We start from the raw sequence: 18880 nt of genomic DNA on the forward strand, positions 1-18880 counted from the left end.
AAAATGTTTGAAAATAGCAGATCTACAAGCTCACAACACGGTGTTGTGAGCTTGTAGATTGGCTATTTTCAAACAGCCTGGGTATAAAATAGGGCTAAAGTGGTTAATGTATGTTTTATAATGTAATAATGTATATCTGCAAAGCAACTAGTAACTAAAGTTTTCAAATAAGTGTAGTGGAGTAAAAGTACAATATTTGCCTCTGAGATGTAGTGGAGTAGAGAAAAGTATAGACAATTGGAAATACTCCCGTAAAGTAAAAGTACCTCAAAATGTTACTTAAGTACATTACTTGAGTAAATGTACTTAGTTACTTTACACCACTGGACAGAGATGCAGTACTTTAATAGATAGGGAATGCTTTCACAGACAACTTTATTTATGTATTATTCTTTTGGCGTTAGATGGGACTCGGGATAATCACACTATTAGTCTACCAAATAAGTTAAACTTGTTTGCAGGTGTAAAAGAGTGGTTGAAATTAGTTTCCGTACAATCTCCCAACGTTTTGCATACACAATATAGTCATCATAACAATAGAGACAGTAACAAAGGGGACAAGTGTGTGATCATAGTGGAGAGGATTGTTTTGTGGGTGCAGTACTGTCTGGTTTCTCACAGGGGGTTACAGCGCCATCCAGTGGTACAACATGATAGCCCTTCTATTTTATTTTATAAGATACATTTCTTGAGAGCTTGTGAAATGGGACATTCTGCATAATGAGTACTTTCTACTTTTAGCACTTTAAGTACATTTTGATACCAATACTTTTGTACATGAATTCCAGACCTTTACTTGTAACAGAGTATTTCTAGATTGCAGTATTGATACTTTTACTCAAGTAAAATATATGAGCATTTTCCACCACTGGAAAATAAGACATACGAAAACAGAGAACAAAAGAAAACAAATTAATAACAAAACAAAAAAACATTATACGTTTGAATTACGCTTCCGACTTTGTCCCTTGTTACTATCCGTAGGTGTCCCCTCATCCAGGCGTTCCGGAAGAAACAGAAACACTGGCGCAACACAGAGAGGTCGACATTAAACAACACTGCGACAGCACCGAAATAAAGAAAGAAAGGCGTAAAAAGAAAAAGAAAACATTAACAGTCAGCCCACAACAAGGGCAACTTTGGCCTCTCCATGTTGCTGTGCCGTATTTCGGCAGTGAGCCGAAGCCTGGCGAGATGGGGGTCAGGCAGCTCTGCACGGCGGAGCGGTGCTGTCCTCCACCCCGCACTCTCCTTCAGCTGTAGCCGCCGTTGGTGCGTCAGTTCAGGGGAAGGTAAGCCCGCAGAAGCCGCTGCCGCCGGGTCTGCTGTGGAGGGACAGTACCGGGACAGTGTGCTGCTTCCCCGCACTGACTTCCCCATGAAGCTCACTGGACAGAAGCTTCTGGACCGAGAGCTTCACATCCAGCAGGCAAGAGAGAGACATCGACAGTCTAATAATGGATCTAATCCAAATTTAAAGCTCCTCTAATGCAGTGGTTCTCAAACTTTTTCATGTCAAGGACCCCCAAATTGACGCTTATTAGCCCGCGGACCCCCATTTCAAAAGATATGCCAGGGACCCCCATAAGAGAATTTCAATTCTAATTTCAAGGACCCCCAGTTTGACATGCATTAGGGCTACAGACCCCCATTTAATGGCATTTCTATCACTTGGACCACAATTTATATTGTAAAATCTATGTCAATTTACAGACCCATAAGGGTCCATTTGGTGCCTAATCTATCATTTAGCTGGGGACCCCCTGGAACTCCCTCAAGGACCCGTGGGTCCTTGAGGGAGGGGACTTTGAGAACCAATGGTCTAATTGGATCTAATCCAAATTTAAAGCTCCTCTAATGTCACTGTTTTTTTTAGTGATTACAATGTTATTTGTCCAATCTGTATGATAGAGTATGTTGATACAATGTAAATTATACAGTTGGCTAATTGGGTTTCATTAGGTTTCCCTGCTCTTCCATTGAGACATTTAGATGCTGTGTCTGGTTTGACACAACTGGTTGACAAGCCTGAAGGTCAAAATCCAATTTCTGCCCTGAGCAAGCGGGCAGGCTCTATTACCTAAGTGGTAAAAAATATTCAGCACTTGTGCAGGAGACCCGGGTTCAAATCCGGGGTAGAACAGTTTAACTCTGAGAGTCTGCACATCTCAGAGAACTCTCAGAGTTACACACAGCACACACAAGAATGTGTCTAACGTGAATGCTAGACTCGGGGTTCTTGATTGTGTTTGACATTAATTGTCCTCCTCAACTTGACTTTGTATGGGGCAGGAGTGTGGTTTTGCAGAGCTGTACTCATGGCAGAGAGAGAGAAAGGCCAAAAAAGAGTTCTGCCTTCATGACGGACCCCCATATGCAAACGGCGACCCCCACGTTGGACATGCATTAAATAAGGTAATCAATGCCTGGTCTTATCAATGTTGTCATGCATTTTCAGTTATTTCCTACCAGAATGCGACTGGACATTAGGGGTGGGACGATATGGGTACCTCACGATACGATATGTATCACGATATTAGGCCCACGATAACAATATATATCACGATATCTGAAAATGCCGATATATTGCGATATCACGATATATTGCATGAAATTTCACCAACGATATATCACGATAGTCCTTGTATTCAATTCATAAACACATAAAATAGCACCAAACAGTTCAAAATCATCATTACACAAATACAGAGTAGGAAAAACAACGTATCACAAACTTAAAAAAAAAAAAAAAAAAATGTTTTTTTTTTTTTTTTTTTTTTTTAATATCGATATTTTTCGGGAGGATATCGATTATTTATCGCGGGAGAAAGTATCGCGATATATCGATATATCGATATATCGTCCCACCCCTACTGGACATGATGGTAAATGGTCTGCATCTTTATGCTAAGTGGTTCCCAGGTGGTCGGTCACTCTACCTCCTGAGCGACTGACATTATCTGGTCATTGTCAACCTATAACTTGATTGCTGGCAACTGTACTTAGATTTGATGCCTGCCTGTTAAGTGATGTATGGAATACGATAAAAACAGGTTATAAGTCCATCAAATGATTGTTACACGGCTTAAACACAGCTAGAGATTGAAAAGCTTGAAGCTTGATTTTCAGCATCCAATCTTACATACATTCTGACTGCCAATTAGGCCTTCACTGTATTACTGTTTTGGTTGCTCCAGATCCTGAAAGACATCCGTAACCGTTTTGAGATGCTGAGGGGGAGGCAGGTCCACTATGTGCCTGGCTGGGACTGCCACGGCCTGCCCATCGAGCTGAAGGCTCTGGGGGAGCTGGGAACCAGTGACCTCAGCCCTCTGCAGATCAGACAGAAAGGTGAGAGGTCATGTTATGTGTTGGGGTCACTCACTTCACACTTTCATTTTACTTAAACCTTGCATATCATCTATTGGCCTAGCCTGGTAAACCCTCCCTCCGGAAATCTAATTTACATTTGATTCCAGGAGTGAGTCTGGCCTGATCGCCCATTCTGCAATAGTGGCTGTGGGCTGGAGTTGGGCGGGAGTAATACCGTTGACTGACAACCCCTTCAGCCACTGATCGTTTTTCCCCTTCAGCCAATTGCAGTGCATTTTTACCACCTCCGCGACTAATGTGACGCAACGGGACTTTTGAGATGGCCATGCCCAAAATAGGTTGCCTTATTCGGATACATGCGTATCACTGCCCGCCCCTGCCGGTTCTCTGTCATGATTAATTGACCACATATATGAAGTTAAACAACTAAATTCTATCCAAACGATATCTTATAAGTAAATTCCGTGCCTCAAAAAAGAAGTCTGAGAGCTTTTTGAAGTTCTAAAATAGCGGAGGAAAACTGCCCACAGAAACAATGGCTGCCGTTCGTGTTTGGTCGGCTGCACTCAGGCTGCACTCGGGTCCATTCGGGCTCACTCGAACTCGCCACCTGATTGGCCAACTTTTGCTGTCAATCACAGAACGATGAGCGACGACGCTGATAGGCTCGGTTTTTTGGTAATGTGCTAGAAACGCCCATACAAGCCTTCAGGCCAGACTCACTCCTGGAATCAAATAGAAATGAGATTTCCGGAGGGAGGGTTTACCAGGCTACTATTGGCCAGCTGCGCCTTTGCTATACGTGTACGTACTGTATTTCTATATCATTCATATGTTATATAAATTTCTCTCCTCGCCCAGCGCGTGAGTTTGCGGAAGGAGCCATAGCCCGACAAAGGGCAGCTTTCCAGCGCTGGGGAGTGATGGCCGACTGGGACAAGTGCTACTACACGTTTGATGGGTCTTACGAGGCGGCGCAGCTAAAGGTCTTCCAGGACATGCATAGCAAGGTACCTGATGGCACTTTATTCTTTTTGCCACTAACTGTTCAATTATCTACCATTAACCCTGGTGACATCAGTAGTTGTATATTTGTCATTTACGGTTACTCTGTGCTCTTCTGCAGGGTCTGATCTACCAGGACTACAAGCCAGTCTTCTGGTCTCCATCCTCCAGGTAGGAAGCACACATAACTACTACACCTGCTGTTCCTTTTTATTTATGGTCGATTTGATCCTTTTCTACACCGATTCATGGGCCGGGTTGAAGACTCTTTTCAGTTCCTCAGTCTCCTGCGTCTTTCTCCCTGTCTGTAGAACGGCCCTAGCGGAGGCAGAGTTGGAGTACAACCCTCAGCATGTCAGCAAAGCCATCTATGCCACATTCCCTATAGCTACACTGCCACCTAAGCTGGCCGAGGAGATGGGTAAAACACACACACACGCACACGCACACGCACACACACACACACACACACACTAAACGTTTTGCATTCATTTGTACAATATAGACGACAATGTATTGATTTCATATTGTCGGTCTGTCTGTGTATGTATCTCAGTGGATCTGGGCAGTATGTCGGTGTTGGTGTGGACCACACAGCCATGGACCATCCCTGCCAACCAGGCTGTCTGTTACATGCCCAACGCCCAGTGAGTACCACAAACTGGCACCTACAGTGCACCGTAAACCTAAGTGTTAACTCTGAGTATACAAATGTAACCAAATGGATAATTACAGGTCCATTGGTTTATTGGTACACTCTAGCAGTTAAAAATGCACTCTGCACCCAAATTCCTTAATATTTATATAAATTATTCTAAGCCTGGAACCAAGCCATCCAGGCTCCTGGTGAATCATGGCCATAAAACATTTGATTCTGTGTAAAAAAAAAACATACTTGTTGAATATAGCATATAATATATATATAATATAGCATATCATTGTCAAATAGGGGTGAAAAACTGAAAATGTTAATAGAACCAGGAGTAAAGATGAACCAAACATTACAAAACCTCTCTAGTGTTGTGGTGAATGCTTAGTAACTCTCTGCTAATGTTGTGGTGTAAAGGTACTCTGTGCTGAAGAGGGCAGACAGCTCAGAGCTGATGCTAGTGGCTACAGAGCGCACGGCTAGCTTGGCAGCACTGTTGGGCACAGAGCTGGACACTTTGGGCACATTCACAGGTAATACACTCAGACACACACACTTCTAAATTATGGACATTCATGGCAGTCATCCATGCATCTATTTGTTTAACCACTTAAACCCCCTATATGCTATTTTCTGTGAAAGCCTTCCCCACAATGAGGATGCTGGGGTTTAAGTGGTTAATCTCGCTTGATAAGCCATACTCACTCGTGCAACACAAAGCAACCCAACACACTCATGTGCACACTACACAGTGCACACGCACACTTTACTATGTTAAACCTGCTTCTTGGTCTATCCCAAGGCTCTCAACTTGAAGGTGGGGTTTGCAAACACCCCACAATTCCCGGTAAGGAAGTGCCCTTATTGCCAGCCAATCATGTGACTATGGCAAAAGGAACGGGATTGGTCCACACAGCACCGGCTCACGGAATGGATGATTACAGTGTGGCTTCACAGTTTAAACTGTCTGTGGTATGGTCTATTATCTGTTTCTATTACTGAATGGATGGTTACATTGTGGCTTAACAGTTTAAACTGTCTGTATAATGGTCTTTGACCTATCTAACAATAGGCTTTTTTTCACAGCAGCCATATTGTCATGAAACGGAGTCTTTCCAGTGAGCCAACATGCATAATAGCAGCATCCTGACTCTGTTTGGCCTTAATGGAACACAACCTGAATTAACATCTACACAACTAAATAAATAACATTACACAACTATTTATGTCCATATGGCTGCCTTGAAAAAGCTTACTGAGGCTTTTGTATGTCCAAAAATAAACAAAGACATTATGATTTGAGGAGCATTGGATTATACTAATGATTGCAATACAACCATCAGCCTTTGTGGTAAAACAAACTGGAATGGGTCTGCTTTTCTTGCGAAAATTAATAACTAAGGCCCACATGCATGATGCATTTAAACTGGCTAATGCACAACACAGTTAAGTAAGTGTGTGTGTGTGTGTGTGTGTGTGTGTGTGTGTGTGTGTGTGTGTGTGTGTGTGTGTGTGTGTGTGTGTGTGTGTGTGTGTGTGTGTGTGTGTGTGTGTGTGTGTGTGTGTGTGTTCTCCTGTAGGAATGTATAGTGGATGAGGATGGCAAGTTCACTGAGCTGGCTGGCCCTGATCTGCACAATCTGTCAGTAATGGGAGAAGGCACTGACAAAGGTAGACACAGTTAATACTGTGGTTTTGCGTCTTCCTGTAACTACTGTTGTTTTTCTGATGTAGATACTGTATATCGTCTCTGTCGGGTGCGAACCTGCGTTACTTTTCAGGATTTAAATTCAAAAGTAGCAGATCTACAAGCGAGCTTGTGGATCTGCTACGTCTGATGCTTTTGTGTGACGCTGTAGTATGATCAAGAAGGGCATTAACTTACATTAAAAACATAACAATATGGAGATAGGAGGTTTCTGCCCGACAGCAACGATATTGTCTTCATATGTATCTGCCTGACTGGTTGTCTTTGTCTGTCTGTGTGTGTGTGTCAGTGATTTCTATGTTGAAGGCATGTGGAGCCCTGGTAAAGGAGGAGCCATGTGTCCACAGCTACCCGTACGACTGGAGGACCAAACAGCCTGTAGTCATCAGACCCAGTAAACAGTGGTTCATCAACACCGCCTCACTCAAAGACAAGGCCAAGGTACGTAGCCTCGCGTGGCCAGACAATATCACACAACACACTGCGTGGATATTAGTCTGGTCCCTATCAACGATAGATTTTTTTCCAAGGGGCGGTGACAAAAAGATCCAAACGGACTCTATTGGTTAGACCTAAACCAATCAGAGCAGTGCTTCCTTGTTCACTAACCAATCAGCAGTGCTTCCTTGTACGTCATTGCTCCAAATAAGGTGATAAGCCCGCCCACATTTGGATACTGGGCCCTGGTTGGTTCCGCACAACTGCGGAGGGAGAGAAATGGAATCTCTATGGAGGGGGGCCAGACCTAATCTGCCGAGGGCTAAAGTGCGATGCAATTTTGCAAAGGCAGATTCGTCTGGAACCAGGCTACAAGGTACGGACTGACTGACTGACTGACTGGATTAAAGTTAAACTTCCATTAGAAGCCAGTATGTCTTCTATGGAAGCATGTTGCGCTGCGAAAATAGCAGATGTACAAGCTCTCTGCGACGTATTGGGGGGGTCCTTGGCATGAAAAAGTTTGAAAACCACTGGACTAGACTGATATGGTCTGTGCACTAACTGGCTGAGTCACCAGGTACCTCTCAATGCTACCATGCTTTCAGTTACAATCTTCATGCAGCAGGATCAGCACATTAGTGGCCAAATGTGATGCTTTACAAAAGCGGTGTGTCGTATGTTTGGACTATTATTTAGTAATTAACAGGAGATAATATGATATCAGCTGTATTAGCCAAAGTCATACAGCTAATGTCACCAATTAGTTTTTGTTTCCTTAAACATATATCATCTAACATTTTACATGGGGTTGGGGTTGAACTAATGCATGATTAAACTTAGGTGCAAGCCGGTGTTGTGCACCGAAAATAGCAAATCTACATATCTCACAATGTGTCGCGCTACGTCGCGGTGTGAGCTTGCAGATCTGCTATTTTCAGCTTTGGGCTTAAAATTGTAAAAATGGCATTTATAAAATTGCCGTCCTAAAATGCTGATGTCCTCACAAGTATAGAAATACAAATTTGTGTGTGTGTGTGTGTGTGTTAACAGGAGGTTCTGCAGAAGGTGCGTGTGGTACCGGAGTCGGCACGCGCCAGCCTGCAGGCCATGCTGGACAGGAGAACGTACTGGTGCATCTCCAGACAGCGGAGCTGGGGCGTCCCCATCCCAGTGTTCTACCACAAAGACACTGCAGAGCCACTGCTCAACAAGTAAACACAACACACACATCAGATGAAACACGTTTACAGGCTCTTGTCACTGGTAGGCGGGTTTCTGAACCCAGCTCTTTATTAATCAGAAAATCGATTTCCAGGATACCAATTTTATACAATCAGGAGAGAGAACTCCATAAAGATCATTTATCAGCTTAAATGTGAAAGTTTTGTCTGCTCATTATTTTGTTACTTTTAATATCTCCTCACTGGATAAAATAAAAAATAAAAATTGTATCCCGACCGGAACATTTATTTTCTGTTTACTAAAGAGCTGCAGAGATGGGGAGACCCCTGTTATTGAACAAACAAACACGACAATCGGAATATAGAGCTATTTAAAACTTAACACCCCCTTCAATGTGTATTTGTGGCACAAGTCATGCATACACAGATTCACAACTCTGTCTCCTTGTTTGTGTTTCACGTAGACACACAGTGTCTCATATATCCCAGCTGTTTAAAGAGAAAGGCAGTGACTGCTGGTGGGAGCTGCCCATGGATGAGCTGTTACCACCAACGGTGCTTAAGCAGGTCAGTGGCTAGTCTCTGTTTCAAACTGACTGTGTTTCCCCACTTACTACAATTGGCTTGTTGCTAGTGTGTGTGTGTGTGTGTGTGTGTGTGTGTGTGTGTGTGTGTGTGTGTGTTTGTGTTTGTGTGTGTCAGAGTGCTGCAGGCCCAGTGAGTGACTACGTTCGTGGAGAAGACGTGTTGGACATCTGGTTTGACAGCGGAGCATCATGGGCAGCAGTACTGGAAGGTAACATTGTCCCACATCTGGCCAATCAAGACACTACATTTCGTTGCTTTCTGTGTTTTTATTTCATAAATCAACACCCTACTTGATCATACTGCAGCGTCACACAAAAGCATCAAAAGCAGCTGATCCACATGTTCGAAACCCGGCGTGAAGCAACACGTTTTGAGCTTGTAGATCTGCTTCTTTAGCTATTTTTTAATTAGAATCCTGAAAATTAATAGTTTTGGACATAATGAGGGTTCAGCCCGTCTTTTATTTATTATTATAGAATTTACTTAGAAACTACAGGAAATAGCTTATAGTTGATGTACATGATATACATATGACACGTACATTTTAATGAATGAATAAAATCCTGTTCTCTACACTGTAAGGTTAATACCATCACTGCCATTCAGGCCTGCATTAAAAGCAGTAGAAGTACACTCACCTCTTTGTTAAGCCAAGGACAAGTAGCCTACAATAACTCTTTTAATCAAGTGGCCGTTCATTAGAGATAGTGTGTTGAAAGCTACTTAAACTTACGCAATGCGCTGTAGAGTGCTAACTGGCTTGTCTCACACAACACGGTTCTACCGAAGCTGTACTGGCTTTACGGATGAGAACCTTGGATTAACGCCCAGTGCTACCTCAGCGTCCGCGAGTCATTGTGCTAAGTGTTTTTCAGTCAGCAGAATAGTCAACGTGCAGTGTGGTTCGGTTGTGTTTAGGCCTGTCACAATTATTACATAATCGCCTATTATCGCAAGATAATCGCAATTATTTTGCGTAATCGTCTTAATCGTCATCATTTCTATGTTGAAAAATGTTCTAACATTTTCCAAAAATAGCAGGAATAGCCGTGTAAGCTTGTAGATCAGCTATTTCTGCGATATTTTCTTTTTTTAGGTATACAATTATTAAATATGTCAGTAATTCCTTTGTATATTTCAGTTATTTGTCATATCTGCCCTGAAATTACGTTTTTATTCATATGTTCAAATGTTCAGTGCCAAAAACACAATTAAATTGTTAATCGCAATTATTCGTGTTACAATTAATCGTCAACTCTCAAGTTTGTAATCGTGACAGCCCTAGTTGTGTTGTCATTTCCAGAGGAGATGGAGGAGGAGGAGGGGGGAGACCCCGAGGGAGCAGACTCCCCTCCGTCTCGGTTCAGCTGGCTCCCTGCTGCCCTACGCAAACCCCTGGTCACAGGTTACTCAGCCAACCACCTACCTCCCTGTCGCAAAAAAAAAGAGAAAGAAAACCTAACACTCGCATCCCCAAGCGCCCTCTTTGTCTTTAAATATTTTCTCTTATCTCACACGGTCAAATGCTCTGTGTAAAACTTCCACGGTGCAGTTGGTTATTTCTTTTCCTCCTGGAGCTAAAACAGCCTCAACCCTCTTCTTTTGAACCACCTCTTGTTTCTCCTTTGCATGTAGGCCTCCTGACAGAGCACATTGCTTGGGAGAGCACTGTGGCATTTTTATGTCTTATTTTCCAGGACCAGCCCTCCCGTCCGTCCACTGGGCATTGATGTGGTCCGGCGTCCTGTCTGTGGGCTGTCTCACCACGGCATGCTGACGAGGCTGAAAAAACCTTTGTCACATTTGCCTGTGATGGACAGTAGTGTCTGTAATGGACTGTTACAATAAATCTGTAACCGTTTATCTACAAACCTGCCAGCTAGTTTAAAGAGCTTCCTTTTCGGTTTCCGGGGCTGGGTTTCTCAAAAGCATTTAAACACTTACAGTATGCCCTATTTTATATTTTGTTGTGCAGCAAAAATAGCCGATCTACAAGCTCATAACAGGTCACGACACGTTGTGAGCTTGTAGAGGCTATTTTCGATATTTTCGATTTCTTTTTTAAACATTTAGCCCACACTACAGTATATCGACTTGCCCAAAATAGGGGCAAGAGGGTGGAAAGTGGATACGTTTCACAGAGCTCTCTTGAACACATAATGATAACAGTGGTATCATTGTGCCTCTGGGAAACCTAACCCTATTCTATGTACAAAAGATTGGTCCTGCTAGAAGGTCTATTGGTCAATGGTTATTTTGTCACGTCATGGGTGAAAGAGTTTGTGGACATTAGATCGTAAAAGCAATTCTTCTGTCGCGTTGCAGCATCCCAAATAACACTGGTCATGGCCTCTCTTGTCTTTCTAGACTTTCATCTGTGGTGGACAAACTACTCTGTTATTCCTGACACTAATCTTTTGTGCAGTGCCTCTGTATCTTGCCATGTACCTTTCCATGTAGTTCACACTTTTTTTCTGACTTAAATGGTTATATAATGTCAATAATGACTAATTATTGTTCCTTGGCTGTGCGCCTCCAGACTCTGACTCCAGGGCGGATGTATACATGGAGGGGAAGGATCAGCTTGGCGGCTGGTTTCAGTCATCGCTGCTCACCAGCGTTGCCGTGAGAAATAAAGCACCTTACAAGTCAGTATCAACTTCTGTCAAGTAATTAAATAAGTGCGTGTGTAGACTGATAGGTAGATACCCTTATTGATCCCGCAGGGGAAATTGATAATTTCTGTGTGCATTGCAGAGGACACCCCATCACAATGCCACAGAGCTACAATATGACCTCCTACTTATAGCTATAAGCATATCGTTGCTGTTGGGCAGAAACCTCTTATCTCTGTATTTTATCCTTATGTGTTTTTTTTCGTTAAATTAACGCCCTACTTGATCATACTACAGCGTACAGTTATCAAAATGATAACACTAGTGAAAAAACAAAACCTTAAAAATGTCTGCTTGACGATTTATTGGAAGAGAGATAGATAGATACCTTTTATTGATCCCGTGGGGGAATTTCAGTCGCCCAAAGGCATCACAGCAGTTAAGAGTTACAGGTACAGAGAAGGAAAGTACTACAGTCGTATACAGCAATACAAAGGCATTTTCTTCCTTCAGTCTGAGGATGCCTGGGCATTAAGTGGTCGCTGGGTTTGAGATGTTACATGTGTGTGTTTGTGTACATGACGTGTTTGTCTAGGTCTCTGGTGGTCCATGGGTTTGCCGTCAGTGAGACGGGAGAGAAGATGTCAAAGTCTGTAGGCAACGTGGTGGATCCTGACACCATCATCAATGGAGGAAAGGTAGGAGAGATGGAGAGAGTTGACAGAGTTAGCAGATATATGTGCTATATCTGCTATAAAAAAAAACATTTGTGCAAATCTTTGAATATATAATGTTTAAAGCAAACATTTGTAACTCAAATCTTTTCTTCTGGGGGTCCCTGGAACAAAATATTTTAATATCTTTAATATCTCTAATATTTTTAATATCTATCTCAAAATAGATATAATTTTGGGGGTCCTTGACATGAAAAAGTTTGAGAACCACTAATGTAGCAACATTTTTTTAAACGATTAGGATTTAGAAGACATTTCTAGATTCAAAGATTTGCACACATTTTCACAAATTTTCAAAAATAATAAATAAATCTACAAGCTCGTAAATAGCTTGCATATCTGCTAATTTTAAATAGCCAAAGAAGTCTAAAATGATGCGTTGCCGGATTGAATGGGTTAAGAGAGTTTACGAGTGACGATTTTAAGCGATCTTTGTTTCGTTTTTTGTGATCCTAGAATGTAGCCTAGAAATGCATTCCACTAATTGAGCGTGTAACTGTTCTTACAAACCAGTGGCAATTTGACTTGTCAAAAATCCTCTTGTCATAACACATTCATGTGTTAACAACTCATCCCTTTTCTATCAAAACTTTATTCTGTCCTTCCACTTACCTCCACTCCTTCATCTGTCTCTCCCTCTTTCTCAGGACCCCAGTACGCCAGCATATGGTGCAGATGCATTGCGCTGGTGGGTGGCAGAGTCCAACGTTTTCTCCGAGGTCCAGATTGGACCCAGTGCACTCAACTCTGCCAGAGAAAGCATTAATAAGGTATTGATCACGTGTAATGTAGGAAAAATTTGCTCAAACCACAGGAAGTGAGCTGCTTTCCTAAATGGATAATACGCCCATGAAAATGAAGAAATGGAAGCATTTTAATGAGTCTAAAAATGTTTTTTAAAATGCTTTTAACGTGTTATTGAATTGTTTTGTGGGCACAGTGCAATTGCATTATTTGCGCTATAGTGTTAGGTATTATTTAGCGGTTTTAATGTTGTGTATAGGTGTATTCTTTTAATTTATCCTGACATGACCAGGACCTGTGTAACAAATTTAGTTCTGCATAGAATACATAGAGGGACATTGCTGTACATATCAGCTTTTCATTCCTTTCTCTCTCAGCTGAGAAACACTCTGAAGTTCCTGCTAGGCAACCTGGGTGGTTTTGATCCCCGGACTCAGGCTGTGGACCCCAAAGAAATGCACTACATCGACCAGTACATGCTGCACGTGCTTCGTGAATACGGCATGAAGGTGAGTGTGCGGCTTGAACCCCAGTATCCATATTTGAACCCCAGCATCCATATTCTGGGGGGGGGGGGGCACTAGTACAGAGCCAACTCAAGTACAGTTTACTAAGAGCAGAGGGTTTAAAGGGGAAATCCACCCATTTTCAATATTTAACTATGTCATTAATATAGCATAAAGGAGTTGTGTGGAAATAAGAAAAAATTTAAAAAAAAATTAACATTGCAAAAAAATGTAACATTGCAAAAAAATTAACATTGCAAATTACACCATGATGAGTCATCACAGTGTAATTTGCAATGTTAATTTTTTTGCAATGTTACATTTTTTTGCAATGTTAATTTTTTTTTTTTTTTTTTCTTATTTCCACACAACTCCTTTATGCTATATTAATGACATAGTTAAATATTGAAAATGGGTGGATTTCCCCTTTAAGTGACCCTATGCATGTGTGCGTGTGTGTGTGTGTGCGTGCGTGTTTGGCAGGTGACAGACGCCTACAGTGAGTGTGACGCAGGCAGAGTCATCCGCATCCTGCAAGCTTTCATCTCCAGAGACCTGTCTAGCTTTTACTTTAGTATCATCAAGGACAGGTAAATCATCGTTTTGTATATCGTTGCTGTCGGGCAGAAACCTCTTATCTCCATATTCTAACTTTTTTAGCTTTTTCATGAATTAACGCCCTACTTGGTCTCACTACAGCGTCACACAAAAGTATCAAAAGTAAGACCTGCAAGCTCACTGAATTTGAATCCTGAAAAGAACAGTTTTGCACATATGAGGTTTCCACCCAACAGAGACGAAATGTATGTAAAGTAAACCCTCATAAAATGCGTTGAGGTAGATCCCTCATTTTCAATGCTGCTGAGGTGCAATGAATAAATAATAGCATAATACAGACACCACTCAAATCAAATAGCAATGAAGGAAGAATAAATGGCTATATCAATTAAAACAAGATCAAATTAACAAGTGCTTAATAGGTCAGTGTAGGGATTTAGATAATAAAATAATAAGGAAAAGCAATGATGGTTACGATCAATAAAATTGGCAATTAATGCAGAACGACATTTACCACACCACGCTTGCTTTTATGTTGCCCTTGGATAGACTGGGACTGCAGTAAAATCTAACGCCAGTCCTCAGTTTTACTGATTCTCCCCACACACACACGCGAGCACACACACACACACACACACACACACACACACAGACACATTTGTATTATACCTGTGAGGACATTAAGATTTTAACATGGCAACTTTAAAGGCAAAAATAGCCAATCTACAAGCCCACAAAGTGTTGCCCTGCGAGGTGTTGTGAGCTTGTAGATCTGCTTTGTTCGGGCATGAAAACTAGGTATGTTTTCACACAGGCATGAAAACTAGGTATGAATCCGGCATAACTCTAACCTCAACGCCTAAACCTAACCTCTAAATGCGTAATCATAACCCCAACCTGAATCTTTTCCTAATTATAAACCTAACTCTAAAAATCTTCTTTAACCATAAAACAACAATTTCTCCTGTAAGGACCAGGACAATTGTCTTTTTCTCAAATTGAACTATACTTCTGGGGACATTCGGCCCTCACAAGTATAGTCTCTCACTCACTCACTCTCTCCATCCATCACTCTGTCTCTCTCCCTTCCACCTGTCAGGTTGTATTGTGATGCAGAGGATTCTCTGGGCCGGCGGTCGTGTCAGACGGTCTTAGAAGAGATCCTAGACGGAGTGACCAGGTCCATAGCTCCCATCCTGCCACATCTGGCTGAGGACGTTTACCTACATGCACCTGGACATGACAGTATGTGTGTGTGTGTGTGTGTGTGTGTGTGTGTGTGTGTGTGTGAGAGCATGGCTCCACGTGTTTCAGTTAGGGGCGGGGCGGGCTGGGCTGGGCGATATGACTTAAAAATAATTATAGCTCATATTTATATAGTACCCCAAGTCGCTTTACATAAAGAAAAGGAGAAAAAACTAAAACATTTGCCTCGATTACAATTAATGAACCATTTATCAAAAAAGAAGTGGAAAATGGCAGACCTACCAGCTCACAACTCGTCACGTCATGTGAGCTTGTAGATCGCATATTTTCTAAACAATTTAGATCGCTATTTGTGCATGCCACCATTGTACAGCGAAGTATAATACAGGGTTAATCTCTAGTTAGTCGATTATAAAAATCTATTCAGATATTTTTCTTGTCGATTTGTTGATAAGAAAAACTTTAAGTCGTTTAGAGCAGTGGTTTTCAAAGTGGGGTCCGGAGACCTCCAGGGGTCCTTGAGGGGGTTCCAGGGGGTCCCCAGCAAACATTTTCTTTAAATCAAGTGTTTGAAAGATTTAGAATTTTTGAACACAAATCTTCTCTTCTGGGGGTCCCTGGCACAAAACATTGTCAGATGGGGGTCTGCGGGCAAATATATCAATTTGGGGGTCCTTGGCACAAAAAAGTTCGAGAACTACTGGGTTGGTTTTGATATACTTTTGGTTAATAGCCCAGCTCTAGTCAGTGTCTTTATGCGGAAGGTCTCCTCAGGACAGGAGACGTGTTTAGCGGTGACCTGTGCCAGCATGCTTTGCTTACACAGGAAACCTGGTTCTTGTTTTCTGCAGAGGAGGAGACACTGTTTCAAAGCGGCTGGATCAAAAGCAGCTCAGTGTGGCGGAGGCCAGGCTTGGAGGAGGCAGTGGAAGGGGCGTGTGCCATCAGGGACTCCTTCCTGTCCTCCATCCCGGGCAAAAATGCCGCCCAGTACGACCTCACCATCGCCATCGACCCTGGCCTCCTGTTTGAACTCGTGGAGGTAAGGGTTAATGTAGTCTCGCGAGCCAGACTGTTGCCTCCCACAATTTCCCCAGATTATTTGCTTAATGTGCAACATTGTTTTCTCACTCATACAGGATAAGTGTATACAGGGCATCGGCACATTTATAAAGTGACAATTTAAGGACTTTTAAGAAATTTTTAATACCTCTAAAATGATAAATAATAAATAAAACACCATTACTGCTCAAAAGTAATCAACAATAAATATAACACCATTACTGCATCAAAAGTAATCAACAAAGTAAACTATTAAAAAATTGCCGAATTGAGGCATGCTCACAAAGAAAGGTTTGAGAACCACTGCTCTTAGCATTTCTCTTCCCTGCACCCCCAGTCTCTCCAGGACCAGCCCACCACCACCACCTCCCAGCTTACGGAGCTTATGATGGCAGCGAGGACCACCCTGACCAGCTCCCTGCCCAGAGACCTGCCCCCCGACACCCTGCTCAGCAAGGGCAACTTCCTCATCAACCTGGAGGGTACGTCTAGGGGTGCAACACTTCAAATGTCAACCAATCAAATTAATCGATTATTTAAAAAAGATTGGGGATGAGAGGTTTCTGCCCGACAGCAACGAAAATAGATTTTTGCCGTCTGTGTGGTGGTGCTTGGTAACTGTTAACTTCCTCTGTTGTTAGGTGCTGGTATACGCGAGGACAGCGCATACAGCATTGCGGTGGTGCCGACCTCAGCCGCCCGATGCCCGCGATGCCGTCGCTACACTGCCGAGTCAGCAGACTGCTTGTGCCCGCGCTGCCAGTCCATCCTCTCAGGAACACACTGACATGGCCTGTCACCCGGGTTGCTGCTGTGACAAACTGCAACCAATGGCCTCGCTACCACACCAAAGTGGAAGTTATCTTTCCGTGCTGAACACGGGCTCAGCTTTCCTGGTCTTAAAGAGCCCATAAACAGGAAGTACCCTAACCCAGTATGAGTAGGCCTATAAGCAGAATTATTTATTCAAAGTTTGTCAGACCACAGAATAATATGTTATAAACCACCCAGGAAAATTAGAATGATAAAAAAAATAATAATAAGTATATCAAAGTCATGAAAAATAAGCTGTAGAATTGTGAGGCGTGTCCATTGAAAGCAGTGAAAGAATTATTCTAGCCAAAAGATGGCGATGTACTCTAGGGTTTACTCACTTGAGCGTGTCATCAGGTGAGTTGTTTCGCCCTGCCCAGAAAAATTGCTCTCAGGAGGAAATGCCCAAAACAAGGCATTTCCTGTTTACGGGCTCTTTAAAACAAAACATCGACCATCAGAGGGGAAATGTCAAATGGATGGAGTCCATCTGAGTGTGTCTAGTTGCACCCTACTCCGATGCCCCCTAGCTTTGGTCGGCTAACTGAAGCTTGCTGCTTTGCTGTGAGTGAGGGAAGACAAGACTGACTGTCTCTGGTGTTCACAAAGGGAATGGGCTCCAAGGGCACTCCTACCAAAATGTACTTTGAGGCTGTTCATCTGCAAGAGTTAGTTTACATAAAATATTCCAAAATGTTGTTTTGACCTTGAGATGGTTGTAAGAGAAAATTAGCAATTAAACGATCGGTTTTGCGCATAACTGTAGTCCCAGGTTTCAAAAGGTGGCATACCCGTTTCCTGTTCCAGTTCCCATAGCTTTGTTTGCAGGTTTTAACGGAATACACACGCTTTATGTAATAAATATCTTATGCGTTAAGAAAATTATCATATTTGTAAAACAGCCTGAAAGCCAATTCTGGAATTGAATTAAAGGGATAGTTCACCCCCAAAATGACTTTTTCTATCGATTACTCACCCCATGGAGATGTTTTTGTCAGTTGTCGCATTCCTAAGACAATAATTTGATGACCAGAGGTCAGGCTTAGGAATGCGACAAACTAAAAAATCTCCATGAATTCAAGGCTTGGGGGGTGTAATTGATTGAAAACAAGATATTTTTTTGGTGAACTACGCTACTTTAATAACAAAGAACATTTTATTTATTTAGTAAAGAAAATTGGTTTGTTTTGTGTAAAGGTTAAAATTCACAACTTGTTTGAATTGGAAAACAATAAATCTGCCCTGGTGATTGAGTTGAGGCATGCATACATTCAATTTGGTATATGATGCATGAACCTGCATCAGTGAGTAGTCAGTGACATGCAGGATGGTTTGTATTTATGTACTGTATGTATATGGTTGAGGATATTAATGCAGCACTTATAGCCTATGTCCTCCGAGGGCTTATCGTATTTTTGTATTCACATGTAATGGTGTGGAAATGGAAGTCACTATGTTCAGCGTCACTGTGTGACACCAACAAATAGTGCTGCAAGTCAGTTGAGAAATGTTAAGGTATAGGTGACTGTTGACTTGTAAATGCAGACCTTTGTATAATAATTTCCTTGCACCCTTTATCAGAATTCCTTTTTTATTGTCATTGTATGCAAGCATTCAACGAAATTATATTGCCACTCAGTTGGTGTAATTTCACTGCATAAAAAATGTGTATTCCAGCAAATAAATAATGTGTATGGAGTTGGTGTTCATCTGATTAAAACACTGATGAACGTACCC

The 18880-nt window shown here is 42.2% G+C and overlaps 1 protein-coding gene across 2 annotated transcripts; it reads left to right on the forward strand.

The window, feature by feature from the left end:
• Positions 1–1017: 1017 nt before the first annotated feature.
• iars2 (isoleucyl-tRNA synthetase 2, mitochondrial) lies at positions 1018–18841 on the forward strand. Of its 2 annotated transcripts, XM_080414482.1 has the most exons (24): positions 1018–1429; positions 2293–2415; positions 3198–3351; positions 4195–4343; positions 4460–4509; positions 4650–4759; positions 4895–4985; positions 5405–5520; positions 5790–5959; positions 6568–6658; positions 6985–7136; positions 8187–8347; positions 8782–8884; positions 9020–9113; positions 10209–10310; positions 11445–11553; positions 12116–12218; positions 12902–13024; positions 13376–13507; positions 13988–14094; positions 15162–15307; positions 16120–16310; positions 16668–16812; positions 16972–18841. In XM_080414482.1, the coding sequence occupies exons 1-24, from the start codon at positions 1151–1153 to the stop codon at positions 17115–17117; spliced, it is 3147 nt and encodes a 1048-aa protein (XP_080270608.1). In that variant the 5' UTR covers positions 1018–1150; the 3' UTR covers positions 17118–18841. The 2 variants fall into 2 exon arrangements, with proteins under 2 accessions (XP_080270608.1, XP_080270609.1); XM_080414483.1 differs by lacking the exon at positions 10209–10310.
• Positions 18842–18880: the final 39 nt, after the last annotated feature.

This window comes from Gymnoscopelus braueri (genome assembly GCF_963280865.1).
Source record: "Gymnoscopelus braueri genome assembly, chromosome: 19".
NCBI lineage: Eukaryota > Metazoa > Chordata > Actinopteri > Myctophiformes > Myctophidae > Gymnoscopelus > Gymnoscopelus braueri.

What these genes read in the sequence shown, in the direction of transcription:
- iars2 (XM_080414482.1), top strand. Translation starts at nt 1,151, where the DNA reads ATGTTGCTGTGCCGTATTTCGGCAGTGAGCCGAAGCCTGGCGAGATGG. An exon ending in TCTGCAGATCAGACAGAAAG is followed by an intron (nt 3,352 to 4,194) that starts GTGAGAGGTCAT and finishes CTCCTCGCCCAG; the next exon opens with CGCGTGAGTTTGCGGAAGGA. An exon ending in ACATGCACCTGGACATGACA is followed by an intron (nt 15,308 to 16,119) that starts GTATGTGTGTGT and finishes TGTTTTCTGCAG; the next exon opens with AGGAGGAGACACTGTTTCAA.